The 27,631-nt window shown below is 42.8% G+C and overlaps 1 protein-coding gene across 1 annotated transcript; it reads right to left on the bottom strand.

Annotated features, from left to right (window-relative positions):
- Positions 1-19,430: 19,430 nt before the first annotated feature.
- LOC133779721 (uncharacterized) lies at positions 19,431-23,576 on the bottom strand. The gene is made up of 3 exons (XM_062219642.1): positions 22,765-23,576; positions 22,369-22,662; positions 19,431-19,469 (listed from the first exon to the last, which is right to left on the bottom strand). Exons 1-3 carry the CDS (start codon positions 23,278-23,280, stop codon positions 19,431-19,433), a joined length of 849 nt encoding a protein of 282 aa, XP_062075626.1. The 5' UTR covers positions 23,281-23,576.
- Between the last annotated feature and the right edge of the window lie 4,055 nt (positions 23,577-27,631).

The raw sequence follows: 27,631 nt of genomic DNA, 5'->3' as shown, positions 1-27,631 counted from the left end.
GTAAATGCTCGGATAGCATCGTCTCCGCACGTACGTGATGTCACCGTGAATGCTCGGATGGCACCGTGTCCGCACATTCGTGATCAACACAACTATGGTCTAACGCAGCTCATGAACGAGCTTCAGATTTTTGAACCTATCATGGGTGGACCTAGTAAAGGAGGAGAAAATAAGACTACTGCTTTTGCTGCTAATCCAGCTAAGGCTGAAGCTACCCAAGCTTCGTCTTCAAAAGCTGCAAACAAGAGGAAAGGTGGACAAAACAACTGTAGCGTCCCAAATTTGCTAACAAGGCTTAGGGCTTTGATTAGGTGCATGGAGGGCAATAATTGATTTAATTACGTTAATATGTGAATTTAATAATTATAGGATTAAAAATGCATGTTTAGGTGAATTAAATATGCATGTGGGCCCCATTTAGCTATTAGGGGCATATTTGTAATTTGAACCCGTTGAGGGTGTGAATTTGCACTTTATGCAGTGTTTCTGACATGAGAGGATCTTGTCCCGCGGTGTTAGCAGAGAGTCATGAATTTGGTGTTTAGTTGTGAAACTGGTAACTACTAGTAACCTGAGAATTAGTGTTGTTACTAAAATATTAAGTAAAAGGTGGTATTTTTGCACAGAGTGAAAGGACTAGGTTGCCCTTGAGGTTTAGGAAGGAAGAAGGAGGGGTAGAATGGTTATTTGGGCTCTAAATTAGATAAACCATAGCTGAAGTTAATCTTTACGTTCTAGACTTCTCAAGAGTTCCATGGTCATTTTTGGTTTAAGGTTTCAAGAAGGAAATGAGAGCTCAAGATTAGGCAACTGGTTTTTTGAGGAATTGGGAGTAGAATCAAGCTGTGGAGGAGGATTAACAGCTACCAAGCCTTAGAAAATTCGAAATCTAAGAAGAAGTAAGAGCTTCATTTTCTAGTTTTGTGTATTGTTTGATATTCTTGAGAGTTTTGGACTTTTGATTTCTGAATTTGGGTTTTGGGATAAGTTTTAAGGAACTTCGGCTTGGGAATTTGAGGGCTGGAGATTGGAGTGGCATTGGAGGCAAATTAGGGTCGAATTCTGATCCAAAGGTAAGGATTCAATCAAGTTTTGAAAAATTTCTGGTTTGGTTTAAGTTTTTGTAGAATTTTAAACTACTGATTGAAATTGAGTTTAGGTGTGGGTTTGGATTGGGTTTTGATGCATATATGTTGTGTATGTGGTGTTATTTGGAGTTTTGGGACCCTTTGGTACTTGGGTACACTTGGGGCATGGCTTGGGTGAGTTTTGGCTCGGGGAAAAATGGTGGGAAAATCCAGTTTTCTGGGTTTGCATAGGAGCGTCGCGGGCCTGTTCTTCTGAGCCGCAGCGCTGGGATGATTTAAGACAGGGAGTCCCTACTGGGGGCCGCGACGTCTGTAAGGCTGTGTCGCGGTGCTAGGCCATTTTTAGGGCCTAGAATTTTATGTTTTTAGGGCTTAGGCCCAAGGGGCTCAGGGGACGATTTCACCACACCGTATGGGGAAATGGGAGGTCCCGAGCACGAGATTGGTTCCAGGGATTAATTATAAAATCAGGTAGTAACGAGAACGTTACTTGTGGTGTGTGACTAGGTTACCGCTGGGAGTCAAGAGAGGATTGTTCTCAGAGATCGGGATTGCTTGCTTGACTGCTAACACCCGGATTAAAGGTAAGAGAACTGTTTGTACCCGTAGAGCTACGTGGTGTGTTGTGATGTATGTGTTGCATATAATTGTTATCCCAAACATGTGAATGTGACTGATCGACAAGAGTCAGGAGCGGCAAGAGCCGGGAGAGGCAAGAGTCGAGAGCGGCAAGAGCTGGGAGCGGCAAGAGCCGGGAGCGGCAAAAGCCGGGAGAGGCAAAAGCCAGGAGTGGCAAGGGGCCGGGATCGGCGTCAAGCATGTTGAATGCAGGCCGCTAGGGGGAGACCCTCTAAGGGTGCTGTATACACCCGTTCGGTTAAGCCTGCAGACCTAGTGCTGATGGACCCAAAATGGGTATGTTTTAAAAGTTTATACTCGCAAGCGCACGAATCATATATAAAATATAGTGTTCGTGTAAGCACGAGATCGAACCCAAATGAGTTGTCTAAAATAAAAAAGAAAACTATTTTAAATCAAAAGTAATAAATTCTAATCTAGCTCCAAAGATTGATGAGTTTTAATATTATGAACATAAAATAAAAGATTGAAAAATAAAGCTATTTAAGAGAATAAAAATAAACCAATAATGATTTGAAAATAAGTGTTAAAAGAAAAGATTATTAAGATACTAGAATCCACAAAATGTAAGTTTAATAATATTTATTAGTATATTGATTCCCAAGTTTTAGTGATAGTTAAAATAATTCAAACTATCATTTTCCAAATATATTTATAATTTTAAGCACAAATTACTTCTAAAAAGATAGGATTTTTCTTCACTTTTCAAAATTATAATTTCAAAGCATTTATTGTAAATCAATCTAATGAAATAATAAATAAATCAATGAACATTATTTATAAGGCAAAACATAATATTTTTGTTCTAAGCATGGATGTGTACAATTTAATGACACATCTTACACAAAGAATATTATGTTTTTGCACTAATGAAGAACAAAGTGTAAATATTATCTAACAATCCAAAATATGAGATATTAAAGATGAAAGACATATATGAATAAGAAAAATCCATAAACTTTGTTGCATTACAAGGGAAATCAACATACAACATAAATATTACCTAGTTACAAGTTGCTTCATCATGATCTTAATAATCTTATGAAAAATATTAGAAGCACATAACTAGAGTAGAAATTATAAAATAAATGACATACATACTTGCAAAATGCTCTTGAAAGACCCAAAATTGAAAAGAGAATGGTAGAGAGAAAATGGGAGAAAAGAATATGGTAACCAAAAATTAAGCACCCCAAAAATGGTCTTGAAATTCCATATTTATAGCCAAAATGAGATTATTAAAATAATCAATTTAAATTAATTAAATTGATTAGATTAATTAAATAAAATAAATATGGTATGTAGAGGTAAATTACAGGGTGTAATGATGATGTTGTGGTGAAAAATCTGTAGAAAAATGGGTAAAAAGATGGCATTTTGGACATAGGGGACATTGTGGGCTCAAGATGATTGTTGGTGGCTGGGCAGGCGGCTGTGCCGTGTCTTGGGCTAGGGTGGCAGGCGTGTGGCTGTTTTGGCAGCTGAAGGCTTTGTGGGCCTGGCGGCATTGGTGGGCTCGGCTGGCAGATGTGGGCAGGCCCACGGTTGGGGGAGTTCGGCTGGGCAGAATGGGTGATGGAATTGCTTTCCTGAGGAAGGTTGATGCTGCTGAGTTAAGGAGGAGAAAGTCACGGCTGGAGGCAGCAAGGGGAGGCTGAACGTGGGCCTGGGCTGAGGTTTGGGCCTTTGAAAAAATGCCAAAATTTCTTTGTTTTTTCCACAAAAATGCCACTTTTATTTCCTTTTCTCTTCTTTTTTTCAAGCATAAAAAATTGCAAAGTGCATCCTACAAAATAAGTAAATATTAAATTAGAATCAAATATTTTAAATTATAAAATAACTCATATTAAGTCCATGAAAATACTAATTGGAATTTAATTTACTTTGGCAATTAAGCTCAATAAAATCACATTTTTTTTAACTTATAATCTAACAACACAAATTTCAAATAATTAAACTACAGCATATTATAATAAAATATCTGTAAAACATATAAAAATCTAGAAAACTACAATAAGACTAATAAATTAAAAATTACATAAAAAATTAATAAGTTAATTAAAAACTCAAGAACTAAGCAACAATTAGCATATAAAATATGGTAAAATAACTCTATTTTGTAGAGTTATCACACCCCCAAACTTAAAGTTTTGTTAGTCCTCAAGCAAAAGAAAAATTAAAACACACATTTTTTTATTGGTGATATAAAAAGGATTTTCTCAAAAATTGCACAATGAAAATAAATCTAAAAAATTATTATGAATAAAAGTTAAGCTTATGTAATTAATTAAATTGTCAATTTTGCTTTTAGAAAATAGGTTTTCATTAAAATTATTTTTCACTTAAACTTATAGGAAATAAGAGTGTTCTTGTTATGAAAAATGTAATTTTTGTTACAAGCAAAATTGACCCTATAATTAAAAACAAAGCTTAAGAATTATTAATATTTTTAAGAGAACTAAACTCAAACTCAATCAATATTTTTATAATTGAAAATGAAAAATATCACCAAAATTTTTATTTTTATAATTTTTATTTTTTTGAATTTTTATGAAGATGAACAATTAAACAAAAAATTAACAAGACAACAAAATATATATACTTTTACAACACAAAAATTAATAAAGTTTTTTTTAAACAAGCATAAATAAAAACAAACACAAAACATAACAAATAGAAACAACGTAAAACATAAACACAATAAATCATACTCTCCTTAATGATTATAACCATATAAACTCGATACCCCCAAACTTAATTTAAGCATTGTCCTCAATGTATCAAAAATATAAATATAAATTAAAATTGACAAGAGTTTAGAGTTTAGAATGGTCGTACCTCGATATGGTGCATCGCTAAGAGAATAAAAGATACAACAAACAAAAATTAAATCACACATAAAACAAACAAAACAAATAAAACACAAGTTATCAAGGAATCAAAGAGCATGGTAAACAGAGTCCTCAAGGAGAATCTCATCAATTTCATCAGTTTTTAATTCTAAAAATGGTTTTAATTTTTGTCCATTAACTTTAAATATATCACAATTTTTAGGATTTTCAATTTCAACAGCTCCATGTGGAAAAACAGTACGAACAATGTAAGGACCGGACCACCTAGAGCATAACTTTCCCGGGAATAAATGCAAACGAGAGTTGTATAAAAGGACTTTCTGACCTGGAGAAAAATCTTTTCTCAAAATATTTTTGTCATGGTAAAATTTCATATGATCCTTATATTTTTTTTGAATAGTCATATGCATCATTCCTAATTTCTTCTAGTTCATTTAGTTGAAGTTTTCGTTTCTCACCTGCCTTGTCTAGAGAAAATTTTAACTGCTTAATTGCCCAAAATGCTCTATATTCTAATTCAACAGGTAAATGGCACGCCTTCCCATACACAAGTCTGTAGGGTGACATGCCAATGGGTGTTTTGTACGCGGTACAATACGCCCATAATGCATCAGTGAGTCTTAAGGACCAATCTTTCCTAGTTGGATTCACAGTTTTTTCTAAAATGTGCTTAACTTCCCTATTAGACACTTCAACTTGACCACTAGTTTGTGGGTGATATGGTGTTGAAACTTTATGTGTAATGCCATATTGTTTCATCAAATGTTCAAATGACTTATTACAAAAGTGTGTACCGTTATCACTAATTATAGCACGTGGTGAACCAAAACGGGAAAATATATTTTCTTTCAAAAACCGAAGCACAACTTTGTGGTCATTAGTGTGGCATGCAATAGCTTCAACCCATTTTGACACATAATCAACTCCAACAAGAATATAAAGATTACCAAAAGAGTTAGGAAAAGGTCCCATAAAATCAATGCCCCAAACATCAAATATGTCAATAATAAGAATAGGATTTAAAGGCATCATGTTTCTTTTAGTTAAACTTCCTAACTTTTGGCAACGTTCACAAGCTTTACAATAAACATATGTATCATGAAAGATAGTAGGCCAATAAAAACCACATTGTAAAACTTTAGTAGCTGTTTTCTTACTACTAAAATGTCATCCACATGCATGATCGTGACAAAAAGATATGATTTTAGATTGGTCACAATTTGGAATGCATCTTCTAATTATTTGATTAGGGCAGTATTTAAACAAGTAAGGATCATCCCAAATAAAAAATTTCACATCCGAATAAAATTTAGATTTATCATGCTCAGACCAATGAGATGGTATATCTTTAGTGACCAAATAATTAACAATATCAGCATACCAAGGCAAGGAAGAAACATACATCAATTGTTCATCAGGAAAAGTTTCAGTGATAGGAGTGGAGTCATGTATAGTTTCAACAACTAGTCTAGATAAATGATCAGCAACAACATTTTCAGAGCCCTTTTTATCACGTATTTCTAAGTTGAATTCTTGTAAAAGTAGGATCCAATGGATCAAACGAGACTTAGCATCTTTTTTCGACAAGAGATATTTTAATGCAACATGATCAGAATAGACAATAATTTTAGACCCTAACAAATAAGATCTAAATTTCTCCAATGCAAAAACAATAGCAAGAAATTTTTTCTCGGTTGTGGAATAATTTAATTAAGCATCATTTAAAGTTTTTCTAGCATAGTAAATTACATGAGGTATTTTTTCAAGTCTTTGTCCTAAGACAACACCAATAGGATAATCAGAAGCATCACACATTATTTCAAAAGGTATTTTCCAATCAGGGGGTCGAATAATGGGTGCAGTAGTCAACAAATTTTTTAATTTTTCAAAGGCAACATGGCAGTTATTGTCAAAGACAAAAGCATTTTCTTTTCCAAGTAAATGGCATAAAGGCTGAGAGATTTTGCTAAAGTCTTTTATAAATCTTCTATAAAAACCAGCATGGCCTAAGAATGATCTAATTTCTTTCACAGTTTTAGGTGGGGGAAGTTTTGAAATAAGATCAACTTTAACTTTATCAACTTCTATTCCCTTAGTCTTGTCTGGAAGGCAAACTGACTAAGCATCCATTCTCTGCAAAGGGTGATGGGCCAAAGAACCACTTTAACTTGTGCATTCAGATGTTTGTGGACATTTCAATGTACAAGCCAGGGGTGACTTTGAGTATTTCGTCACTTTCATTGATGATTACTCTAGATACTCATGTCTTTACATGATGCATAGGAAATCAGAAACATTTTTAAAGTTTCAGGAATTCCTAGCAATGGCTCAGAACCAATTAGGTAAAACGTTAAAGATCTTGCGATATGATAGGGGTGGAGAATATCTGAATATGCAGTACCAAGATCATTTAACTGAACTTGAGATTTTATTACAACTTACTGCCCCAGGTACTCTGCAACAAAATGGTGTAGAGGAACGCCGGAACAGAACTTTATTGGAAATGGATATATGCATGCTTAGTTACTCAACTCTACCAACTTCGACTTGGGGACATGCAATTGAAACCACGAATGACATTCTCAATGTCGTGCCATCTAAATCAATACCCAAAACACCTTTAGAACACTGGAATGGTCGTGCACCTATTTTACGCCATTATAGAATCTAGGGGTGTCCCGCCCACATCCTGAGGAAAAAGGAAGGAAATCTAGAACCACGAACTGAAGTTTACATGTTTGTTGGCTATCCTAAAGGTACTCAGGGTGGAATTTTCTATAATCATTCAGAAAAGAAAGTGTTTACTTCTACGAATGCTACTTTTATGGAAAAGGACTATGTCCAAAACTTCAAATCACGTGCCAAAGTAGTTTTAGAGGAGATGGTTAAAGAATTGACTCCAACCAATGTTCCACCATCATCAACGCGAGTTGATGATGAAATTCCCACTCTTCATGTCCAACTGACACAAGTCGATTTAAATGAAGAAAGTACCACTGTTCCTGAGCAAACAGTGACGGAGCCTCGTCGTAGTGGGAGGGTTTCTAGGAACCCATTTCGCTATGGTTTGGATGGTGAAACCAATATGGTTGTTGGTGACACTAGTGATGATGATTCGTTGTATTTCAAACAATCAATGGCAAACCCTAAAAAGGAACTATGGCTCAAAGTCATGAAACAAGAAATGGAGTCCAATTACTCAAATTCCGTCTGGGATCTTGTGGAAGCACCTAGTGACTTTAGGGTCATTGGGTGCAAGTGGATCTACAAGAAGAAACGAGGTGTTGATGGAAAAATTGAGACTTATAAAGCTCGATTAGTGCCAAAGGGTTATACCCAAAGAGAAGGCGTGGAATATGAAGAAACTTTTAGTCTGGTAGCCATGCTCAAGTCCATTCACATCCTCCTATCCATAGTAGTCGCTCTCGACTATGAGATCGGGAAAATGGACGTCAAGATAGCTTTTCTTAATGGAAAGCTTGACTAAGTCATTTATATGTATTAGCTAGAAGGATTTAAAGTAGCTGGACAAGAAAGAAAAGTTTGCAAGTTGAATAGGTACATCTATGGACTTAAGCAAGCTTCTCGTTCCTGGAATCTTAGGTTTGATGAAATAATCAAAACCTACGGTTTTTGTAACGCCCTGAGGTCGGTCCGGCATTAATGCTCATTTGAGTCATTCAATGCAGATGTCGATTAGATCTAATCTTTTATCGGCTTGCGTTAAACACGCTAAGGCCGTACTTGACTTATAAGTCAATCCCATGTGACCAGTGCTCAATACCACTGTCGAACTTGACTAATGAGTCACAGCTTCACAGTTGATACTGACACCATTGCAAATCCCTGACTAATAAGTCAGTGCTTCCTCATTTAGGTAATACAAACAGACATATATCATATGTCAAATATTCAAATATAAGGCATTTGGCATGCTCACTCAGTAATCAAAAGCATAATTATTATCATGCACAATTACAGAGACTCAAGCTCTGATCAATCTCATAATCAATATTCATAGCATGCCCTAATCACATGTTTCTCGTGCATCACATGCATCAAATTTAATCACTTGACATGCCCCAACAATAACCATGCATGTCACATTTAACCATCCAACATGCATCAAGAATAACCATGCATGTCATATATACACAAGGTGCAGTTTTCTTACCTCGGATTCGAGAGAGAATGAATATAAGAACGACCCTTGCGAACGATCAACCTTTAAGCCTTTAGTGGTCACCTAGTCATAACCAAATATGGGAAACCATCAATAAAATGAACATCAAAGGTTCCCAAACCAAGATCTAGCCTCCGGGACATCAATCCCCACTAATCCGGGTAATAGGAACAAACCCGAGGCCTAAAACAAAGTTCCCGGGGCCAAAACACTCAAACGGGCTCAAACCTATCCAAGGGCTGCGGCCCTAACACCTTGGGCCGCGGCGCCCAGCAAGGCCAAACTTGCTCCACCAGCTTCTTCGAGCTAGGGCTGCGGCGCCCAAGAACTGGGCCGTGGCCCCCAACCCAGAACTAGTCATAAACCCATTTTCCATCATCCCAAACACCCCAAAAACATACCTAAACACTTTCAAATCATCAAATCAAAGTTCCCACGCTTCCCAATGATCCAAAACCATCAAATCCCGAGGCTCAAACGAACCAAAAACTCAACGATTCACAAAGTCCAATTCTAAGCTTAAAAACTTTAAAAGCTTAAAACTTAAAACTTGAATTACCTCCAATTGAGTTGTTTCCAACTAAATCCTTTGGCTAATAATGTAACGACCCAAATTCGCTAATAAGGCTTAAGGGCCTTGATTAGTGTGCCTGGAGGGCATAATGGAATTTATGTGTGATTTTTATGAGTAAAATGTATGGTTATGATTTAAAGCATGTTGTATGACTATTTGACTATTTGAGATGCATGACTATGTGTATTAGTATGCATGTAGGCCCTGATTGTGTTAGAAGGGCATAATTGTAATTTTGGCCATTTTGGGCATAATTGTATTGATATGTGATGATTGTCAAGACCACATTGTTATGTGGATGTACCTGTGATTTGTGACTCGAGACGATCCTAGAGAGCAGACTAGCGGTAAAGTCAAGGCGGGGATTTATACCCGGCTCGGGGCGAGCCTGGGGGTATAAATAGGAATTTTATGAGTATATTGGGGTCTATTTTGATATCGAGGAATATTATTGGCGATTAATCAGGTATTGGAAAGCAACATGAAAATATTAGAGACACTTGAGGAATTAGCGGGAATTGGGTAAAATGACTAAAATGGCCCAACATGGAGAAAATGGTTTAGAATTAATAGGGAGGGCATTTTGGTCAATTGGCTTCTTAGAGATAGATTAAATGAGGCTTTATATAGTGAGTGGGATTGTTAGAGAGTGTGAGAAATCTGAAGAAAAAGGAAGAAAAAGAAAAGAGAGAAAAACAGAGGGTTTTCCAAAAGGGGCAGTTTGAGGATTCTAGCACCATTTCTCTTCAAACTTCTTGGGGCAAAGCTCAGAGGAGAGCTAGGATAGGCTGAGCATCAAGGATCCTAAGCTAGGCTTGAAGATTTGGAAAGGGATTAGCAAGATCACATCAATGTTTGAGGTAAGTTTTTAGAGTTTTCAGTTTTGGGTTTTGACTGGTTTGGGCTGTGTATCTAACCTGGATTGATGGAAATCTTAGGGGAATTTTTGGGCAAGCTTTGAGAAGAGCAAGCTAAGGAGGTCTAGGAGTTGAATCAAAGTCGAAATTTCATCAACGGTATGAATTCTAAGCCTTTAACTTGATGTTTGACTGAATTTCTGGGTTTAGGGTTCATCTATGGTAAATCTTGAGATTTGGAATGCATGAGCTTGGGTTTTGAGATTTGGGGATGCTTGGGATGAGTGGAGAGTGTTTATAAGCTTGATTTTGAGTTTGGTGAAGATTTGGAGAAGTTTGGGTTGATTTTGGCTCAAAGAAATCGCAGAGAAGAAAATGAGAATTTTCCTGCCTGCAACTAGCGCTACAGCGCTAGTCTTTGGGCGCTGTAGCGCTAGGTCCTGTTTCTAGGGATGCTGATTCTGCTTGTAGCGCTATAGCGCCCTCTTTTGAGCGCTGTAGCGCTACCCTGTGCCCAGAAAGGGGTTTTTGGGCTATTTGTGAGGGATTTTCACCTAGGGTTCGGGGTTTGATTCCACCACCTTGTTTTGTGGATCTAGGACTTCCCGGGGGGGCTCGAGATTGGTCCCGAGGCGAGGTTTTGGACTCGAGGTTTGGTGTTGACTTTGACCTATGTTTGTGCTTAGGTGTGCGCTAGGGCTCGAGTGGGATCGTGCTCAAGGAGTCAAGTGTTGAAAGCTATCAATTTGACAGGTAAGAAAACTATAGCACCCATAGGACAGGGCATGGGCCCATAGTGTGATTGCAGGGCACGGCCCTATATTGCATTACATGTTAGGGTGTAGACTTGATTGAATTGATATATGTTCAAATGTTATTTGAGTTAGACTATCTGTGATTATAGTTGAATGAGAACGGCAAGGGAGCCGAGAACGGCGAAAGGCCGAGAACGGCAGTGGGGCCGGAAGTACCACTTAGCACGTGAAGTGCTTGTAGTTAGGGTGGGACCCCCATGGATACATGTGATATCCTTACGGTGAGGACCGAGACCCCAGGCTTTGGTAAGGCTTCTGGGGCGGCATGGCCGGGTCGCTTAAGTCTAATGGTTGACCTATTTATCTGTGGACTATCTGATATGATTAACTGTATAATTTGCATATGTTATGAACTGTATGAGTTTTCTTGCTGGGCTTCGGCTCACGGGTGCTCTGTGTTGCAGGTGAGGGCAAAGATTGAGTCAACCAGCCATGAGTACGGAGAGCGTGAAGCGACGCGTACATGTTTGGCCTGCCCCACTGCTTTGGTTGGGGGTTTATTCGAGAAATGGCTGTAATGATCTGTGATTTTTATAATTAATCAACTGTAAACTTATTTTAAGTTGTAAATAGTTTTCAAACCTTATTTTGGGATCCCAAAGGTTAAATACTAGAAGTTTTCAATGAAACAACGCATTTTTAAAAGATTACAGCCTTAATTTTTACTTAATCACACTTTTGTTTTAAAAACCTCGGTTAGCGAGTTCTTTGCACGAAGTTTCTATTATAACTCACTTAGTAACGACTCTAAGGTAGTAGGGCGTTACAAATAAGCTTCTAATCTTCCCTAGGATCGCTATTCCTCGATCCTCGCTTGAATCCGACTCCTAGAGCTCGAGATTTCTTCAAAAATACTTCGAATGGTAAAATGAACTATCGAGAAGAGAACGAGAGTTTTTCTAACGTACGGTTCTATCTGACAAGCTACTTCAAGCTTAAGTAACCTCAAATAAAACCTAGTGCTCGGGGTCCCGAAAACACCCCCGGGGGCATTACAGTCAAAAGTCCCAGAATTTCCTCCTGATCTCAATAACTCCCAATTTATCATCAAATAACATCCTCATAACTCAATATCCCAATAAAAGACCCCCGTTATGACAAAACCGTTAATCAATAATATAAGACCGTCTCATGCCGAATAGCTCGAATATATCTCCATAATAATGGGATCTCATTCACAAATCACAATATGCACCCAAATATACAAATATGCCCTTAATGGGCCAAATTACCAAAACACCCTAATAATCAAATGTGGACCCACATGCATGCATATAACATCATATTATAATATAATTCACATAAACATGCATATTATCAGTTAATGGCATAATTAAACAATTATGGCCCTCCCGGCCTACTAATCCAGCCATTAAACCGCATTAGGGATTTCAGGGCATTACAACTTTGAACAAAATGTTGATGAGCCTTGTGTTTATCAACTGAAGGCAAATCAAATAGTGGTATTCCTGATTCTTTATGTAGATGATATCTTACTCATTGGAAACAATGTTAAGAAATTTTCAGATGTGAAGAATTGGCTGAAAACTCTATTCAAAATGAAGGATTTGGGTGAAGCAAGTTATGTTCTATGTATCCAGATCATTAGGGATAGAAAGAATAGACTCTTAGATCTATCTCAAGCAGCTTACTTAGATAAAGTGCTTGAAAAATTCTCAACGACAAATTCCAAGAAAGGACGTTTACCGTCTCCCCAGACTCTTGATGGGGAAGATGCAATGAGAAAAGTTCCTTATGCATCTGCAATTGGAAGTCTGATGTATGCTATGTTGTGTACTATACTAGATATCTGCTATGCAAAGGGAGTAGTGAGCAGGTATCAGTTAAACCTAGGACCAGAACATTGGATAGCAGTTAAGCATATCCTGAATTATTTAAGGCTGACTAGGATTATATATTACTCTACAAGGGTGGTGTTCTGAAACCTATAGGCTACACCAATTCAGATTTTCAGACTGATGTCGATGACAGGAAGTCTACTTCTGGAATGGTGTTTACTCTTGGGGGTGGAGCTGTGATATGGAGAAGCGTAAAGCAGTCTGCAATCTCAGATTCCACCATGGAGGCTGAGTACATAGCCGTGTCAGAAGTAGCTAAGGAAATAGTCTGGTTAAAGACGTTATATTCAGATCTTGGTGTTATTCAAGAAATGGATAAACCGCTTGTGTTGTTTTGTGACAACACAGGACCGATAGCCAACTCGAAAGAACCTCGAATTCACAAGAGGAATAAGTGTATAGAAAGGAAGTATCACACAATTCGAGAATATGTGGCTAGGGAGATGTGAAGGTTATGAAGATTGCATCTGAAGACAATCTTGCAGATTCATTTACAAAGACACTACTAGAAGCTACATTTCATAAGCATATCAAGGAAATAGGATTATTAGAATTAAGGCATTCGTTTCAATTAGTGCAAGTGGGAGTTTGTTGAGATTTTATGCCCTAATTAAAACCCAATTTCTTTGTAATTTCATTAATTATTAATAAAAGAATAGAAATCCTTTTTTTGACTTGGTCAATCACTTTGCTCACATGTTTTATTTTCATTATTAAATCTTGGGAACTCGATAGTATAATTGAGTGGGAGTGTTAATCATAGATATGAACATCTATAACTTCTGATAAAGAAGTGAAACGATGGTTTCCTTTTAGTTTACTGAAATATCATTTACAAGGAACTAAGTGCTTTAAGGATAAAATACAATGAGGGGTAAAACGGTACTTTAGTCTCATCTCATTATAGACCGTCTATAGAGGATTGAGTGACAATTATGGTTGTAACAATGGATAATTGATAATGTATCTATATAGCTTATAGAGCGTTCTATGAATTCAAGAGTGCAATTCTGAGTCTTTAGTGGAGTCACGAGGAATTAATAAGTTAGTAAATTTGTTTGATAGATTTATGATAACTTATTGGAGCTTGATTTCATAGGCCCATGGTCCCCACTGTACCTTGGATAAAATCATCTAGATAGTCTCAATTAAGTGATTTAATTATCAATTAAAATTATCAAAGTTTACCAGGTCAATTTTGGATAGTTTCAAAGAGTTAAGTAATTTTGAGAAGAAAAGAGAAATTATGGCAGATTTATTAATTAAGATAAATTGTTATCTAAATTAATAAATAGGTTTAAATCAAGGTTCAAATTATAAATAATTAATTTTATAAAGGATTTGAATAATTATTTAATTAATTAATCAATAGAAAATGTACGCCCTGATTTTCCCACGGGCTATTAGCGAGCTGAGATACGGCCTAAACTATATCAGCCACGTGGACACCCCCAAAGACTGGAGCTGCCATCGTAAGATCCTACCTCCTTAGCTCGAGGTAACCTAAGGGTTCGCCAAGATTACTTAAGGACTGAGTCTGGACTCTGAAGGCCACAGGTCGAGGGAAGCATCCAGCTCGTGGAACGAGCTGGAGTTGGAGGCGGTGACCTTTTATAAAGTCAACCACGCAAGGTAAACGTGCATATATCAGACATCACGTGTCTGATATATCCCTGACTTCTCGGACACGCAGCGTGAACGTGCGTATTCAGATACCCACGACTGGGTTGGGCCGTGTGGCCCATTATCCCCCTTACCTATTGATTAGACCACACTTATGTGTCAGGTTTTAGGAATTAATCATGAATGTCACAGAGTTGACATGATAGGTAAGAAGGTCACGGGATGACCTTCTTACCAACTCTCAGGTGCCATCTCCTATAAATATGGAGACCCTGGGAGTTGCAAAGGGTTGGATTCAATTGTGTAAGAAATACCCGGTAAAAGAATACCAAGCATATAACAATAATATTGACTGGTGGAGTAAAATGATTTTGACCTTTGAACCACCTAAAAACATATTTGTGTCACCAGTCCATTCTTTAAAGATCATTCATCTATTTCGGTTCAACATAAGCACTAATCCCTTCCTCTTATTTTCTCAATTACCTGTTGGCGAAGAACTGCGTCAACAGTTTGGTGCTTTCATTGAGAGCAAGTTAGATTGGTGCTGTCGCAAACATCCAAATATGGTGACTACTCGATCCGGACATGGTAACGAGACGGAACAACATGATGGGCAGGAGGCTCATCATATCGCCATCCTCGGCGAACAAATTCCTGAGGTCCAACAGCGGCCGGGCAAGCAGCCGGTGGGCCAAGATGACACTGGAAGTTCGGCGCCCCGGCCACCTAATCCTAACCCAGGTTATTACACTGCGGTGGAGATGGAGAATGCTCAGATGAGGAGCTAGCTAGCAACAGCTAATCAGCAGATCAAGGATGTGTTGGCCCGACTACCCCCTTTTACAACCGACACTAACGTCGGAAAGAGGCAAGGCGAGACTCATAAGTCCCACCGGGGTAATCGGTCCAGGCATAGCCGCTCGGACAGACTTCCGACAGCCAACTCTATTCCCTCATCGCACCATCGAGAGGCAAACTTCAGAGAAATGCCTAGAGCCGAACCACAGCAGTACAGCCATTCGGTTCGAACTTCAACTCCCAGCTCCCAACCAGCCTCGAGCGCGCCCAGGAGAGCTCGAGGAAATTCCAGAAGGAGATCTGGGGAGGGCTCACAGCATCAGCCTGTCCCCACCAGCCGTCCTACGCCTCGTCCAGATCGCCAGGCGCGGGACCCACAGGTTGGCAGGGCTGAAAGGCCCCCACCTAACTTGATCCGCCCTGACGGAACCAGGATCGCCTCTCCGGTCAAGCATCCTCCGTCTCCGATAAGGTATCCGTCTCCTCCTTGGCCCATCCAAGATATTCCAGCCTACGGAAGCAGCAGGAGAAACCCGCCGTCCGCAGGACCTTCCCGACGTAGAAGGGCGCCGAGAGAAAGCGCGGATCCTCACCCCCAAAGGCAAACTCCGAGCTTTTCTAATGGGAGCTATTGGACCGGCAGTCGCCGGAGCGACCTTTCTGGCGGAGACCTGCGTCAGCGTTTAAGTTCGACACAAAGTCCTCAAACCACCCAGGGGGGCGACCTGCGAGATCGCCTTAACTCCCATAGAGGGGAGCAGGTAGGAGGTGACATCCATGCTTGCTCAGGGGGAGACCTGTCTGAAGTACGTAACGGCGGGAATGCCCCAAATAACCTATCTCAAGATAGGAGGGGCAATAACCCACCAAATATGTACAATGGATCCGAAGCTGTTGAACAGCCCCGGAATAACCAAGGAAATCAGGACAAAACCCTCAAGCGCCTGGCTCAGATGGAGGAGCTGATGAGGAAGCTCCTGTCAGAGAAAGAGAAAGATGAATACGATTTGGGGGACGAGATGGAGCTCTTCGCCCCCAGCATGGCAGCAACGGCTTACCCACCCGGTTTCCGTATGCCGCACCTGTCCAAATTCAATGGGGACGGAGATCCGTCGGATCATCTGGGGATGTTCAACACCCTGATGATGGCCCAAAACATTGGCCCTGAGCTGAGGTGTCTGATCTTTCCTTCCACACTGACTGGACCAGCCAGGCAGTGGTTCAAGCAAAGCAAACGATAGTCAATCAGCTCCTAGAAAACTTTCTCGGTTGATTTCAAAAGGGCATTCAGAGCCTCCCAGGCTTCCCGTGTCAAGGCCGACTCTCTGGCTAACGTGAGGCAGCAGCCCGACGAAACTCTGAAGGCTTACCTGAGAAGGTTCGCGAACGTCACTGCTTGGGCCAGAGACGTGGATGACAGCTCCAAGCTCATGGCCCTGAGAACTGGAATCCTTGTCGGAGGGGAACTCTGGAAAGATATACAAAGGAAGGGAGTTAGCTCAGTGAACGAATTCCTTAACCGGGCCCAAGAATGGATCAACTTGGAGGAGACCGAAGCCTCAGCTGCAGGGACCAGCCAGGCCCCTGAGCAGCCCGCTGGAGTGGGGACGGAGGTCGTGGCAGCGACCCAAAATGTCACACAGAACAACCAGCTCGGTGGAGGCAAAAGAAAGGGGAACGGCGAGGGCAGCCAGCACGACCCAAAGAAGAATAAGTCCGTAGACAAGTTTAAGCCCGTCTACGTGACTTATACAGAGCTCACCCACTCTAGGGAGAACATCTTCCTAGCTAACTCTACTCGCCTCCCCTGGAAGAGGCCAGAGCCGTTGAAGCACCAGAAGGGGAAGAGAGACACGTCCAAGTTTTGCCGTTTTCACAACGATGTTGGCCACAATACCGATGATTGTAGGCATTTGAAAGATGAGATCGAGACTCTCATCCGAGCCGGCCCCTTGGCCCAGTACGCACAGAACAGGGTTCCAGCAAGTCGACCTGCTCCAGAAGTCCCAGTCAGTCAGCCTGGGTCTCGGGTAGATCAGGACGTCCCTCCTCCCGTGATAGGAGGAGAGATATCCACAATATCTGGAGGTTCGCATATGGCTGGCACGAGCAGGGGCGCCCAGAAGAGGTACGTAAACGAACTCAAGGCGTATAATGGAGTAGAGTTCGTCCCGGAGCAGCGCCTGCCAAAGCAGCAGCGATTGGAGAGGCAACCGATCATTTTCACGGAAGAAGATGCGGGCCATGTCCAGTTCCCTCACAACGACCCTCTGGTCGTAGCAGTTCAGCTCGCTAATTGGAGGGTTAGGAGGGTGCTAATCGACAATGGGAGCTCGATAAACCTCCTATTCCGGTCAACATTGGAGAAGATGGGTTTGACTGTCGCCGAGATGAAGGCGACCTCCATGATGCTGTATGGTTTTTCGGGAGAAGGATCGGGGGCTATAGGGACTATCGAGCTGGTGGTCACCCTAGGAGAAGGACCTCGGACAGTCTCCAAACTCCTCGAGTTCATGGTCATCGACTGCTCCCCACACTCATAGCTTTTGAGGCCGTCACTTCCATTCGCCACCTCGCGATGAAATTCCCTACTTCCACGGGAATATGCACTGTCCGTGGCGATCAGCTCGCTGCCAGGGAATGCTACAGCATTTCCATGAAGGGAAAATCGAAACCCGGGCAGCTAGCAATGGCCATCCAAGGTGGTGGAGAGGAATCTCAGGAACCCTTAGCTGATCCTGAGATTGAAAAACCTTAGAGCACCGAAGGGGAAAATATCGTCTTAAGTAAGGATATTGACCCCCGAATAGGCGAGGACAGGTCCGAGCTCTAGGCTATTGAGGAGCTCGAGGAAATAAACATCGATCCGCAGAACCCTTCATGGATGGTCAAGCTCGGGAAAAACCTCTGTAGCGAGAGGAAGGCGGAGCTGACTAAATATCTGCAGGACAACCTGGATGTGTTTGCGTGGTCACACGAGGATATGGTGGGAATCAGCCCGAGTGTCATCATGCACACCCTTCATCTGGATAAAAGCGTTCCTTCAAAGGCCCAGAAGCAAAGGCATCTTGAAAAAATCCGGGCTGAAGCCTTAGAAGAAGAAGTAGCCTGGCTCAAGAAATGCGGCTTTATCCGTGAAGCCAAGTTTCCGATTTGGGTCCCCAACCCCGTGCTGGTCCCAAAGCCCAACGGGAAGTGGCGGACCTGCATCGACTTCTCCGACCTGAATAAAGCCTGCCCCAAGGATTGTTTTCCATTGCCGAGGATTGACCAATTGGTGGATGCCACGGCGAGGCACGAGCTCATGTCTTTTATGGATGCGTACTCAGGCTACAATCAGATCGCCATGAATCTGGCAGACCAGGAGCACACCAGCTTCATGACCCTGACTAACGTCTATTGTTATAAGGTCATGCCATTCGGGCTTAAGAACGCCGGTGCTACCTACCAGAGGTTAGTAAATAGAATGTTCGCAAACCAGATCGGGAAAAACATGGAAGTGTACGTTGATGACATGCTAGTCAAGTCAAAAACTGCCGATAACCATGTTTCCGACCGGGAAGAATGCTTCAAGATACTACGGGAGTATGGCATGAGGCTGAATCCACAGAAATGCACTTTTGGAGTCGCATCGGGAAAATTCATGGGTTTCATCGTCAATACCCGAGGAATCGAGGCAAACCCCGACAAGATCAGATCATTGCTCGAGCTTCCCTCACCCAGGTCGTGCAAAGATGTCCAAGGCCTGACAGGAAGGGTGGCAGCCCTCAATTGGTTTATTTCGAAATCCACTGATAAGTGCTTGCCATTCTACAACCTGCTCCGAGGAAATAAGAAGTTCGAATGGACAGAAGAGTGCGAAGGCGCTTTCCTCGACCTGAAGGCACATCTGGCCCAGCCACCCGTATTATCCAAACCAAAAGCAGGAGAGCCTCTTTTTCTCTACCTAGTTGTCACAGAGGATGCAGCTAGTGCCGTATTAGTCCGGGAAGAAGACCGGGTTCAGAAACCAGTCTACTACATCAGCAAGAGACTTCTCGGAGCTGAATCCCGGTATCTGTGGATGGAGAAATTGGCGTTCTGCCTTATCACGGCCTCTCAAAAGCTCAGGCCGTACTTCCAGTCCCACTCAATACACATCATGACAGATTAGCCTTTAAGGCAGGTTTTGCAAAATCCTGAAGCATCAAGACGTCTTTTAAACTGGGCTATTGAACTCAGTCAGTTCGAGATTTTGTACACCCCACAAACTGCTATAAAAAGTCAAGCCCTGGACGATTTTGTAGCAGAGTGCACAGGATTCCGGGAGGATCCTGCAGAAGACTCACCCCAGGTCACCTCGGCCCAGGCGTCATGGAGGATCTTCGTGGATGGTTCATCCAACGAAAACGGCTCCGGAGCTGGAATCATTTTGATATCCCCCGAGGGACATAGATTCCACTCGGCGCTGAGATTCACATTCAAGGCCGAATATGAAGCTTTGCTGACTGGGCTGAGGATAGCCCAGGAGCTGAAGGCGAGCTCCGTCCAGTGCTTCAGTGACTCTCAGCTCGTGGTAAACCAGGTTCTGGGCGAATATCAAGCACGGGGACCCAAGATGGCTGCTTACCTAGCAAAGGTAAAAGTTGAACTGCCCACATTTGGGCGAGGCTCAATCGAGCAGATACCTCAGGAGCAGAACGCTAAAGCAGACGCTTTTGCCAAGCTGGCCACCTCCGGGGAGACGGAGGCTCTGGGGTTAGTTCCGGTAGAATTCTTGGAGAAACCAAGTATAGAAGAAGTCAGGACGGAGGTCGAGATGATCGACGCCAGGCCAACCTGGATGACCCCCATCCTCGAGTATCTCACCGAAGGGAAGCTACCTAAAGGGCGTAATGATGCGCAACGAGTGCTGTATCAGTCTCCCAGGTACACGATGGTGGATGGGATACTGTACCGACGTGGACACTCCCTACCTCTCCTGCGATGTGTTCTTCCAGGCGAAGCAAAGGCCATCCTGCAGGAAGTGCATGAGGGTTTTTGCGGAGATCACACTGGGGGGCAAAGCTTGGCCCTAAAGGTCCTGAGGCAAGGATATTACTGGCCCACTCTGTCCAAGGATTCGATCTCATATGTCAAGAAGTACGACAAGTGCCAGAGAATCGCCACCGTCGCCCGAGCCCCCCTAGCCGAGCTGAAGATGATCTCATCCCTATGGCCGTTTGCAGTTTGGGGGATCGACTTGGTTGGGGCCCTCCCTACTGGAAAAGGCGGGGTCCGTTACGCCGTGGTGGCCATCGACTACTTTACGAAGTGGGCTGAGGCAGAACCTTTGTCAATGCTAACTTCCAAAAAATTCCTCGACTTCGTGGTTAAGAGCATTATCTGCTGATTCGGGTTGCCTAAGAAAATCTTTTCTGACAATGGGACTCAGTTCGACAGCGACCTATTCACCGAGTTTTGCGAAAGGTACGGAATTGTGAAATTTTTTTCCTCTGTGGCCTATCCTCAAGCGAATGGTCAGGTCGAAGCTGTCAACAAGACGTTAAAGGCGAGCCTCAAGAAAATACTAGACGAAGCGAAGGGGGTCTGGCCAGAACAGCTCCCCCAGGTTCTGTGGGCATACCAGACCTCACATCGGACTCCTACGGGCCATACTCCTTTCTCCATGACCTGTCGGAGTGAGGCAGTCTTCCCTGTGGAGATTAAGGTACTTTCGCATAGGGTCCAGGCATACGACCAGGATCGTAACCACGAGCTACTTTGCACTTCCCTTGACTTGGTTGATGAAAGACGAGAAGATTCGCAACTCCAGCTCGCACATTACCAGCAAAAAATCACTTGCTATTTCAACTCAAAAGTCAAAAAGCGTGCCTTTAGCGTTAGCGACCTGGTCCTCAGGAGGGTTTTCTTAGCCGGTAAGGATCCCAAAGATGGAGTATTGGGACCGAACTGGGAAGGACCATATTAAATCATCGAGGTCATTAAAGAGGGAACTTATAAACTAGCTCGGCTAGATGGAGGGGCAGTCCCACGGACTTGGAACGCCATCCATTTGAAGAGATATTATCAATGATTCCCTTGTAAGGCCTAAAAGGTCATTTTTTATGTATTACACAATGAGAATTAACTTTTCGTTTATGATTGTACGTATTTACAAGTGTAATCTAAAGTAACCACGAAAGACCCTTTCCCAGTTACTTGGGGGGCATATGGTACCTGGATATAACCAGGTCGCCTCAAAGACTTAGAAGTTAATTCAAATCGATTGATCGTTGTCTTTCTTAAGAGACACGAGATATTGATAAAAATTAATGCGAACTAAGTCCTATCCTGGATTTAACCAGGTCATAAAACTTAGAAGTTAATTTAAATCGGTTGATCGTTGTTTTTCTTAAAAAGCATGAGATATTGATAAAAATTAACGCGAACTAAGTTTTCAAATTAAGTTCCTAGACATAACCAGGTCATAAAACTTAGAAGTTAATTTAAATCGATTGATCGTTGTTTTTCTTAAAGAGAACGAGATATTGATAAAAATTAACACGAACTAAGTTTTCAAATTAAGTTCCTGGACACAACCAGGTCATAAAACTTAGAAGTTAATTTAAATCGATTGATCGTTGTTTTTCTTAAAGAGCACGAGATATTGATAAAAATTAACACGAACTAAGTTTTCAAATTAAGTTCCTGGACATAACCAGGTCATAAAACTTAGAAGTTAATTTAAATCGATTGATCGTTGTTTTTCTTAAAGAGCACGAGATATTGATAAAAATTAACACGAACTAAGTTTTCAAATTAAGTTCCTGGACATAACCAGGTCATAAAACTTAGAAGTTCATGAAAAAGTTACACAAAAAAAAATTAAGTATTAAAGGAAAGGTTGCAAAATGAAAAGGCCTTAGGCTCCACCAGTCGACCCCGTGGAGGTCGCCGTCTCGCCCTGCTCAGCTGCGCCATAGACTTCCCGTGTCTTGGAAGGTGCTTCTTTCTCGAGGCGAGCTTTAAACCCCTCCAGCAAGGGCTCCCAGACGTCCGCTCCCAAGAAGGAGAAGTTGCCGTCTGGGTTATAGGCCCAGCAATGGTAGAACATGCCTCCATGGCGGTGACTGAAGCTGCCTTCTCGGTTTCCAGGGCGTCCTTGGCCTCCTCGGTCCCAGCCATCGCAGTATCTAGCTCTGCCCGAGCGGCGGCGAGGGCGGCTTTGGTTGCCTCGACCTCTTGAAGCTTGGGACGGGCCTCTTCCAGCTCGGCCTGCGCGGCCGCCATGGCATCCTTAGCCGTCTGCAAGGAAGTCTGGTGGGTGGCCACAACCGCCTGATGCTCGCTCCTCATATCCTCGAGCTGGGCCTTGGTCCTGGCTATGCTCCGATGAAGGGCCAGGGCACTCTGCAAAAACGGAGAGGCAATTGCCTTAGAAAAAAAAAAGAGAAAGGAAAAACAAGGCAAGGCATGATAATCAAAAACCATAAAAGGGTGAGGTCAGCTTACCGTTAGGGCCATGCCCAATGAAGATTCCAGTACACCCACTGGGCTCCTGGTTTTGATGGCCCTGAGCTCCCTCTCGTTGAAGCGGTAGAAGTGGCTGACGGCGTAGTTCGCCGTCTCATACACCGTCCCCCGAAAGACGTCTGGAATCTTTTCCAGGTCCTGGGGGTCAACCGGGATGCGCACCTCGGGAGGCACGATCACCGAAGCCCCGGGCTCCGCCCCTGTATCCCGGATGAAGGCCGGAGCTCGCAGAGGGGGTAGGGGCATGCTCCCCCCTGCAGCAGGAGGAACAGTTTCCTCGACCTGGGCGGCTAGGGGCTGCTCTTTTTCCTTTGCAGGAGACTTGGTGGGGGTCCCAGCGGCTTTCTTCGACGTCCGGAGCTTCTTCATTTTGGGCCCAGAGGCCCCGGCTGAAGAGTTCCCCCCGGTGAACACAGACCGCAGATTTTTTCCCCCGGGCTGAGACATCTCCTCTGGAAAAACAAAGACATGGTTAGTACACAAGTTAGCAGTCATGCAAAAACAAAAACAAAGGAAAAAAAAAAAGAAAAATTCAAGTATGTATGTGTACTAAAGGGAATCCTACCCCCCGAGCTAGATGAAGAATCTATGATTACGACCATCGGCCCCGGAGCTTCCGCGGGGGAATCTAAGGTAATTATTTCTCGAGCTGGCGCAGGTTCTGGATCCGAGGCTGTCTCAATACTAGACTCTTCTACGTATTGCCTAAGACCTGGAGCTGCGGTACCCTCCCGGAGTGATGTCCATGACTGAAGGTTAGTCCCATCCTCCTCAAATAGGACCGACCTAAAGGCTAGGGTGTTGTCTACAGCTATGGTCCCCCTAGGGCGGCTACTTTCGTAGTCCAGCACGAGCTGGTCGACGCAATGGAGCAGGGTTTCATCTAAGTCTGGATCACTACGATGGCGTTGGACGATCTGTCTGGGGTTGAACCTAGCTAGCCGGGGGTCTGCAGTGGCCCTATCTAAGTTCCTAAACATGTATGGGTTACCTTGGCCAGAAGGACCTGCGGCTGCTCCGGACCAGATCCTCTCCTCGTTCGTTCTTTGGGCAACCTCCAACGCCCGCTTCCTCGTCCTCAAGAGGGGCACCTCGTCCTCCTCATCTTCATCCCCCGTGACCTCCTCCACAATGATAGGCCTCGTATCGTGGGCTGGGGGAAGCACTCGGGGCCTCCTCAGGTTCAGAGTCTGGCCTGGGGAGATCAGCTTACAGGCCAGCATCGTCTCGTCTGTCATGAGCTGACGATAGTCCTTCTCACTGGGGGGCAAGCCTGCCAGTGTCTCGTACTGGCTCCCGAGGATCATAGACTTCTCTGTCCTCGCGAAGATAGCTGCAGAATAATTCTAAGTCAGAAACGGATATAGGGGGAGCTAACCGATACTTAACTTGCGAGCTAAGGTTGAAAGGCACTTACAAGGACGGTTGAAGTAGTGCAGCTCGCAGTTTCGGAACCCTGTCGACATAAAGAATTGATCTTTGAAGTCGTTGGGGTGGCTGGGCAGCTCGATGATCGCAACTGTGTTGGGGAATTGGGTTAAGTAATAAAACCCGTCACCTCACCCCCGCTGCTCCGGGCTGGCCTTGAGGTAGAAGAAATACAGGATGTCTGCAGGAGTGGGGACCTCCCACTCCTGTTTCAAGAACAAGTATCTTAACCCCTCCAACAAACGATAAGAGTTGGGGGGGAGCTGGAATGGGGCCAACCTCACGTAGTTAAGGAAATCGGCGAAGTACTGGTCCAACGGGAGGAAGGCCCCCGCCTTGAAATGTTCATCGCTCCAGGCCGAGAACGCCTCATCAAGCGGCGCACAGCTCCGCTCGCCTTCTAAGGGAGGTCGGGCAATCACGGTTCCTCTCCCCAGCTCGATGTTGTGGGAGAGGAATATTTTGTTTACCCTCGCCTGGTCAGTAATCTTTGAGACGATCCTCTCCGCCTCAAAGAACGCGTCAAGGGTCACCTCGAGCTCCCGTTCCACTGCTTGCCCGAAGTTGGGAATCGGGGACTCAGCCATCACCTCCTTTCCCTTGTCTTGTTGGGAGGATGAGCTGCCTACGAACTTCTTGGGAGCGCTCTTCTTGGGTCCCATCTGGTCGCCTAGCGGACAAAAAGAAGAAATTTTAGAAAAAGGTGACCTAAAAATGGAGAAGGATCTAAATGTGTTTCCTTAACACGAGCTGAGGTAAGCCCAGCCCGTGGAGAGTGAGACCACGCGGTTCTATGAACACGCGCCTATGCTCCCAACAGATCCCCGATTACTCAGAATTCGTGTGTCAGGAGGGTCAGGATAGAATTTTCCTTGGAAGGAAAGTTTCAGTAGGCAAGAAAGGCAAAACCGCCTGTGAAGCGTGTCCCCTAAGCTACCCGGTTTTGCACCCAAAATAATAGGTATTTTAAACAAGCATGCCTAAAATCCTACCCAGAAAATTTCTCCAGAAAACGCACCAATGCTCCTAAATGGTTTCCTACCGCAAAGATACCCTAACCTAAAAGGCTTTCAACCTTCATGCCCACAAAAAACCAGCAAAACCTTGCATGAGGCTACAGTAAATATTTACCTAAGCTACAGTGAAAAATAATTTCAAAACATGCACAGTCAGGAGACTTACAGAATGTTTTGGTTGAGAAGAGGATGAAGGGATCGCCTGGGTTGGGGCTTCGTCAGAGTAGTTGATTCCAAATCTTCGAAGGAGCCCTTACACCTGAACTTCTTGAGTGCTGGGAATGGCAGCCGGAGAGAAGAGGGTTTTTTTTCTTTTGAAAATGAAGAGAGAAGAAGAAGAAAATTTCTAAAAAATTTCAAATGAACGGGTGGCCCATGCGTTAGGTGGCCACACCTTTTATATACATGAAAGGCCACGTGAGGAGGGCTGTTGGATTGCCCTGATGTGGGATCCAAGGCTCTCCACTTGAAAGAGGAAACGACGGTTGAGTATAGGCTAGGCCATTAAATGCGGTTCTCGGAAGACGTACCGTCACCAACCACGATGTTCCACGTATTCGGCGCCTGCGTAAAATGTGGAACATGAAGAGTTCATGGGGAAGCATAAAATCCCCTACTGTGGCCCTATGCGACATCGTGTACCACGAGCAGGGGCTTGGGGGGCAAATGTATGCCCTGATTTTCCCACGGGCTATTAGCGAGCTGAGATACGACCTAAACTATATCAGCCACGTGGACATCCCCAAAGACCGGAGATGCCATCGTAAGATCCTACCTCCTTAGCTTGAGGTAACCTAAGGGTTCGCCAAGATTACTTAAGGACTGAGTCTGGACTCTGAAGGCCACAGGTCGAGGGAAGCATCCAGCTCGTGGAACGAGCTGGAGTTGGAGGCAGTGACCTTTTATAAAGTCAACCACGCAAGGTAAACGTGCATATATCAGACATCACGTGTCTGATATATCCCTGACTTCTCGAACATACAGCGTGAATGTCCGTATTCAAATACCCACGACTGGGTTGGGCCGTGCGGCCCATTATCCCCCTTACCTATTGATTAGACCACACTTAGGAATTAATCATGAATGTCACAGAGTTGACATGATAGGTAAGAAGGTCACGAGATGACCTTCTTACCAAATCCCAAGTGCCATCTCCTATAAATATGGAGACCCTGGGAGTTGCAAAGGGTTGGATTCAATTGTGTAAGAAATACCCGGTAAAAGAATACCAAGCATATAGCAATAATATTGACTGGTGGAGTAGAAGGATTTTAACCTTTGAACCACCTAAAAACATATTTGTGTCGCCAGTCCATTCTCAAAAGATCATTCATCTATTTCGGTTCAACATAAGCACTAATCCCTTCCTCTTATTTTCTTAATTACCTGTTGGCGAAGAACCGCGTCAACAGAAAATAATACAGGCCTTGATTTTATGTCCAACGAACTTATAATTAAATAGGAAATTTCACTGGCCTAAAGCCCATGATAATTTCGATCTAGGGCTGATTATTGGATACTATTTTATTGATTTTTTTAATTAAATATATGACCTAATTGAGTCTATAAAAGGAATGCTAAGAGAGAGTTGAAAACATAAGTCAATACAGATTTCTGAAACACAAGTTTCTGATACGTTTTAGATTCTCTCTAAACATAAGTCATTTTCTAAGCCTCATTGTTCTTTTCTCTTCTTCTCTTTGTATCTATTTTATGTGTTGAGAATTTACCACTCTAGTCTAGGTGATTATAATGATACTTTGGAAGGGTGTGGAAAAAATTGAAGATCGATTCAGTTTCTTGGTAATATTCTGCGACAGAAAGGATACAAGGGTTAGAGAAACTAAAGGAAGGACTTTATTATTCCGTTGCGTATAATGTAAGTGCTCTTATCATTATTTCTCTATGAATTTAATTTTAGAAATATGTTCTAGTTTGTCTCATATTAACTTGTTTAATATTAGATCTACATGAAAATAAATAAAGATCCTGTATAAGTTTTTGTTGTACCCTGATTTCAGCACGAGTCCTTCACTCAGCTCGGGTACAACGGGCAAATAAAATATATGGAAAAATAACCAAGGCATCCATTTATTATCCACGTAGGTAGCTCGGTTTGCACAATGGTCATATAGATTAGGGATACAGAGGTTGTGAAGCGCGAGCTCATGATGTTCAAACAGCTGTCGAAGTACGAGCTCAGAGAGATATCCAGCTCGTGGTAACTCAAATATATTGTGTACCCGCTAATCCCCAAAGACTCGGGTCCCATAATACGGTTATTTATGACCAGGTTGTCATATTTAATGCCCCATATATTAGGAGAACATTTACTTTATGATCAAATCATATCCCATTATAAATGGGAAGTATATGTGTTTAAATGAAATAAATATGTAAAT

The sequence above is a fragment of the Humulus lupulus genome, chromosome 5 (genome assembly GCF_963169125.1).
Source record: "Humulus lupulus chromosome 5, drHumLupu1.1, whole genome shotgun sequence".
In the NCBI taxonomy this organism is placed as follows: Eukaryota; Viridiplantae; Streptophyta; class Magnoliopsida; order Rosales; family Cannabaceae; genus Humulus; species Humulus lupulus.
This window is presented reverse-complemented; position numbering and strand designations above follow the sequence as displayed.

Bases quoted from the DNA above. Each gene is read 5' to 3' on its own strand.
- LOC133779721 (XM_062219642.1), bottom strand. From the start codon at position 23,280: ATGACTGCTAACTTGTGTACTAACCATGTCTTTGTTTTTCCAGAGGAG. The intron at 22,663-22,764 runs GTAAGCTGACCT...CCGTTTTTGCAG, and splicing joins CATTGGGCATGGCCCTAACG to AGTGCCCTGGCCCTTCATCG. The intron at 19,470-22,368 runs GCATGTTCTACC...TTGATGCTTCAG, and splicing joins CTTCAGTCACCGCCATGGAG to GATTTTGCAAAACCTGCCTT.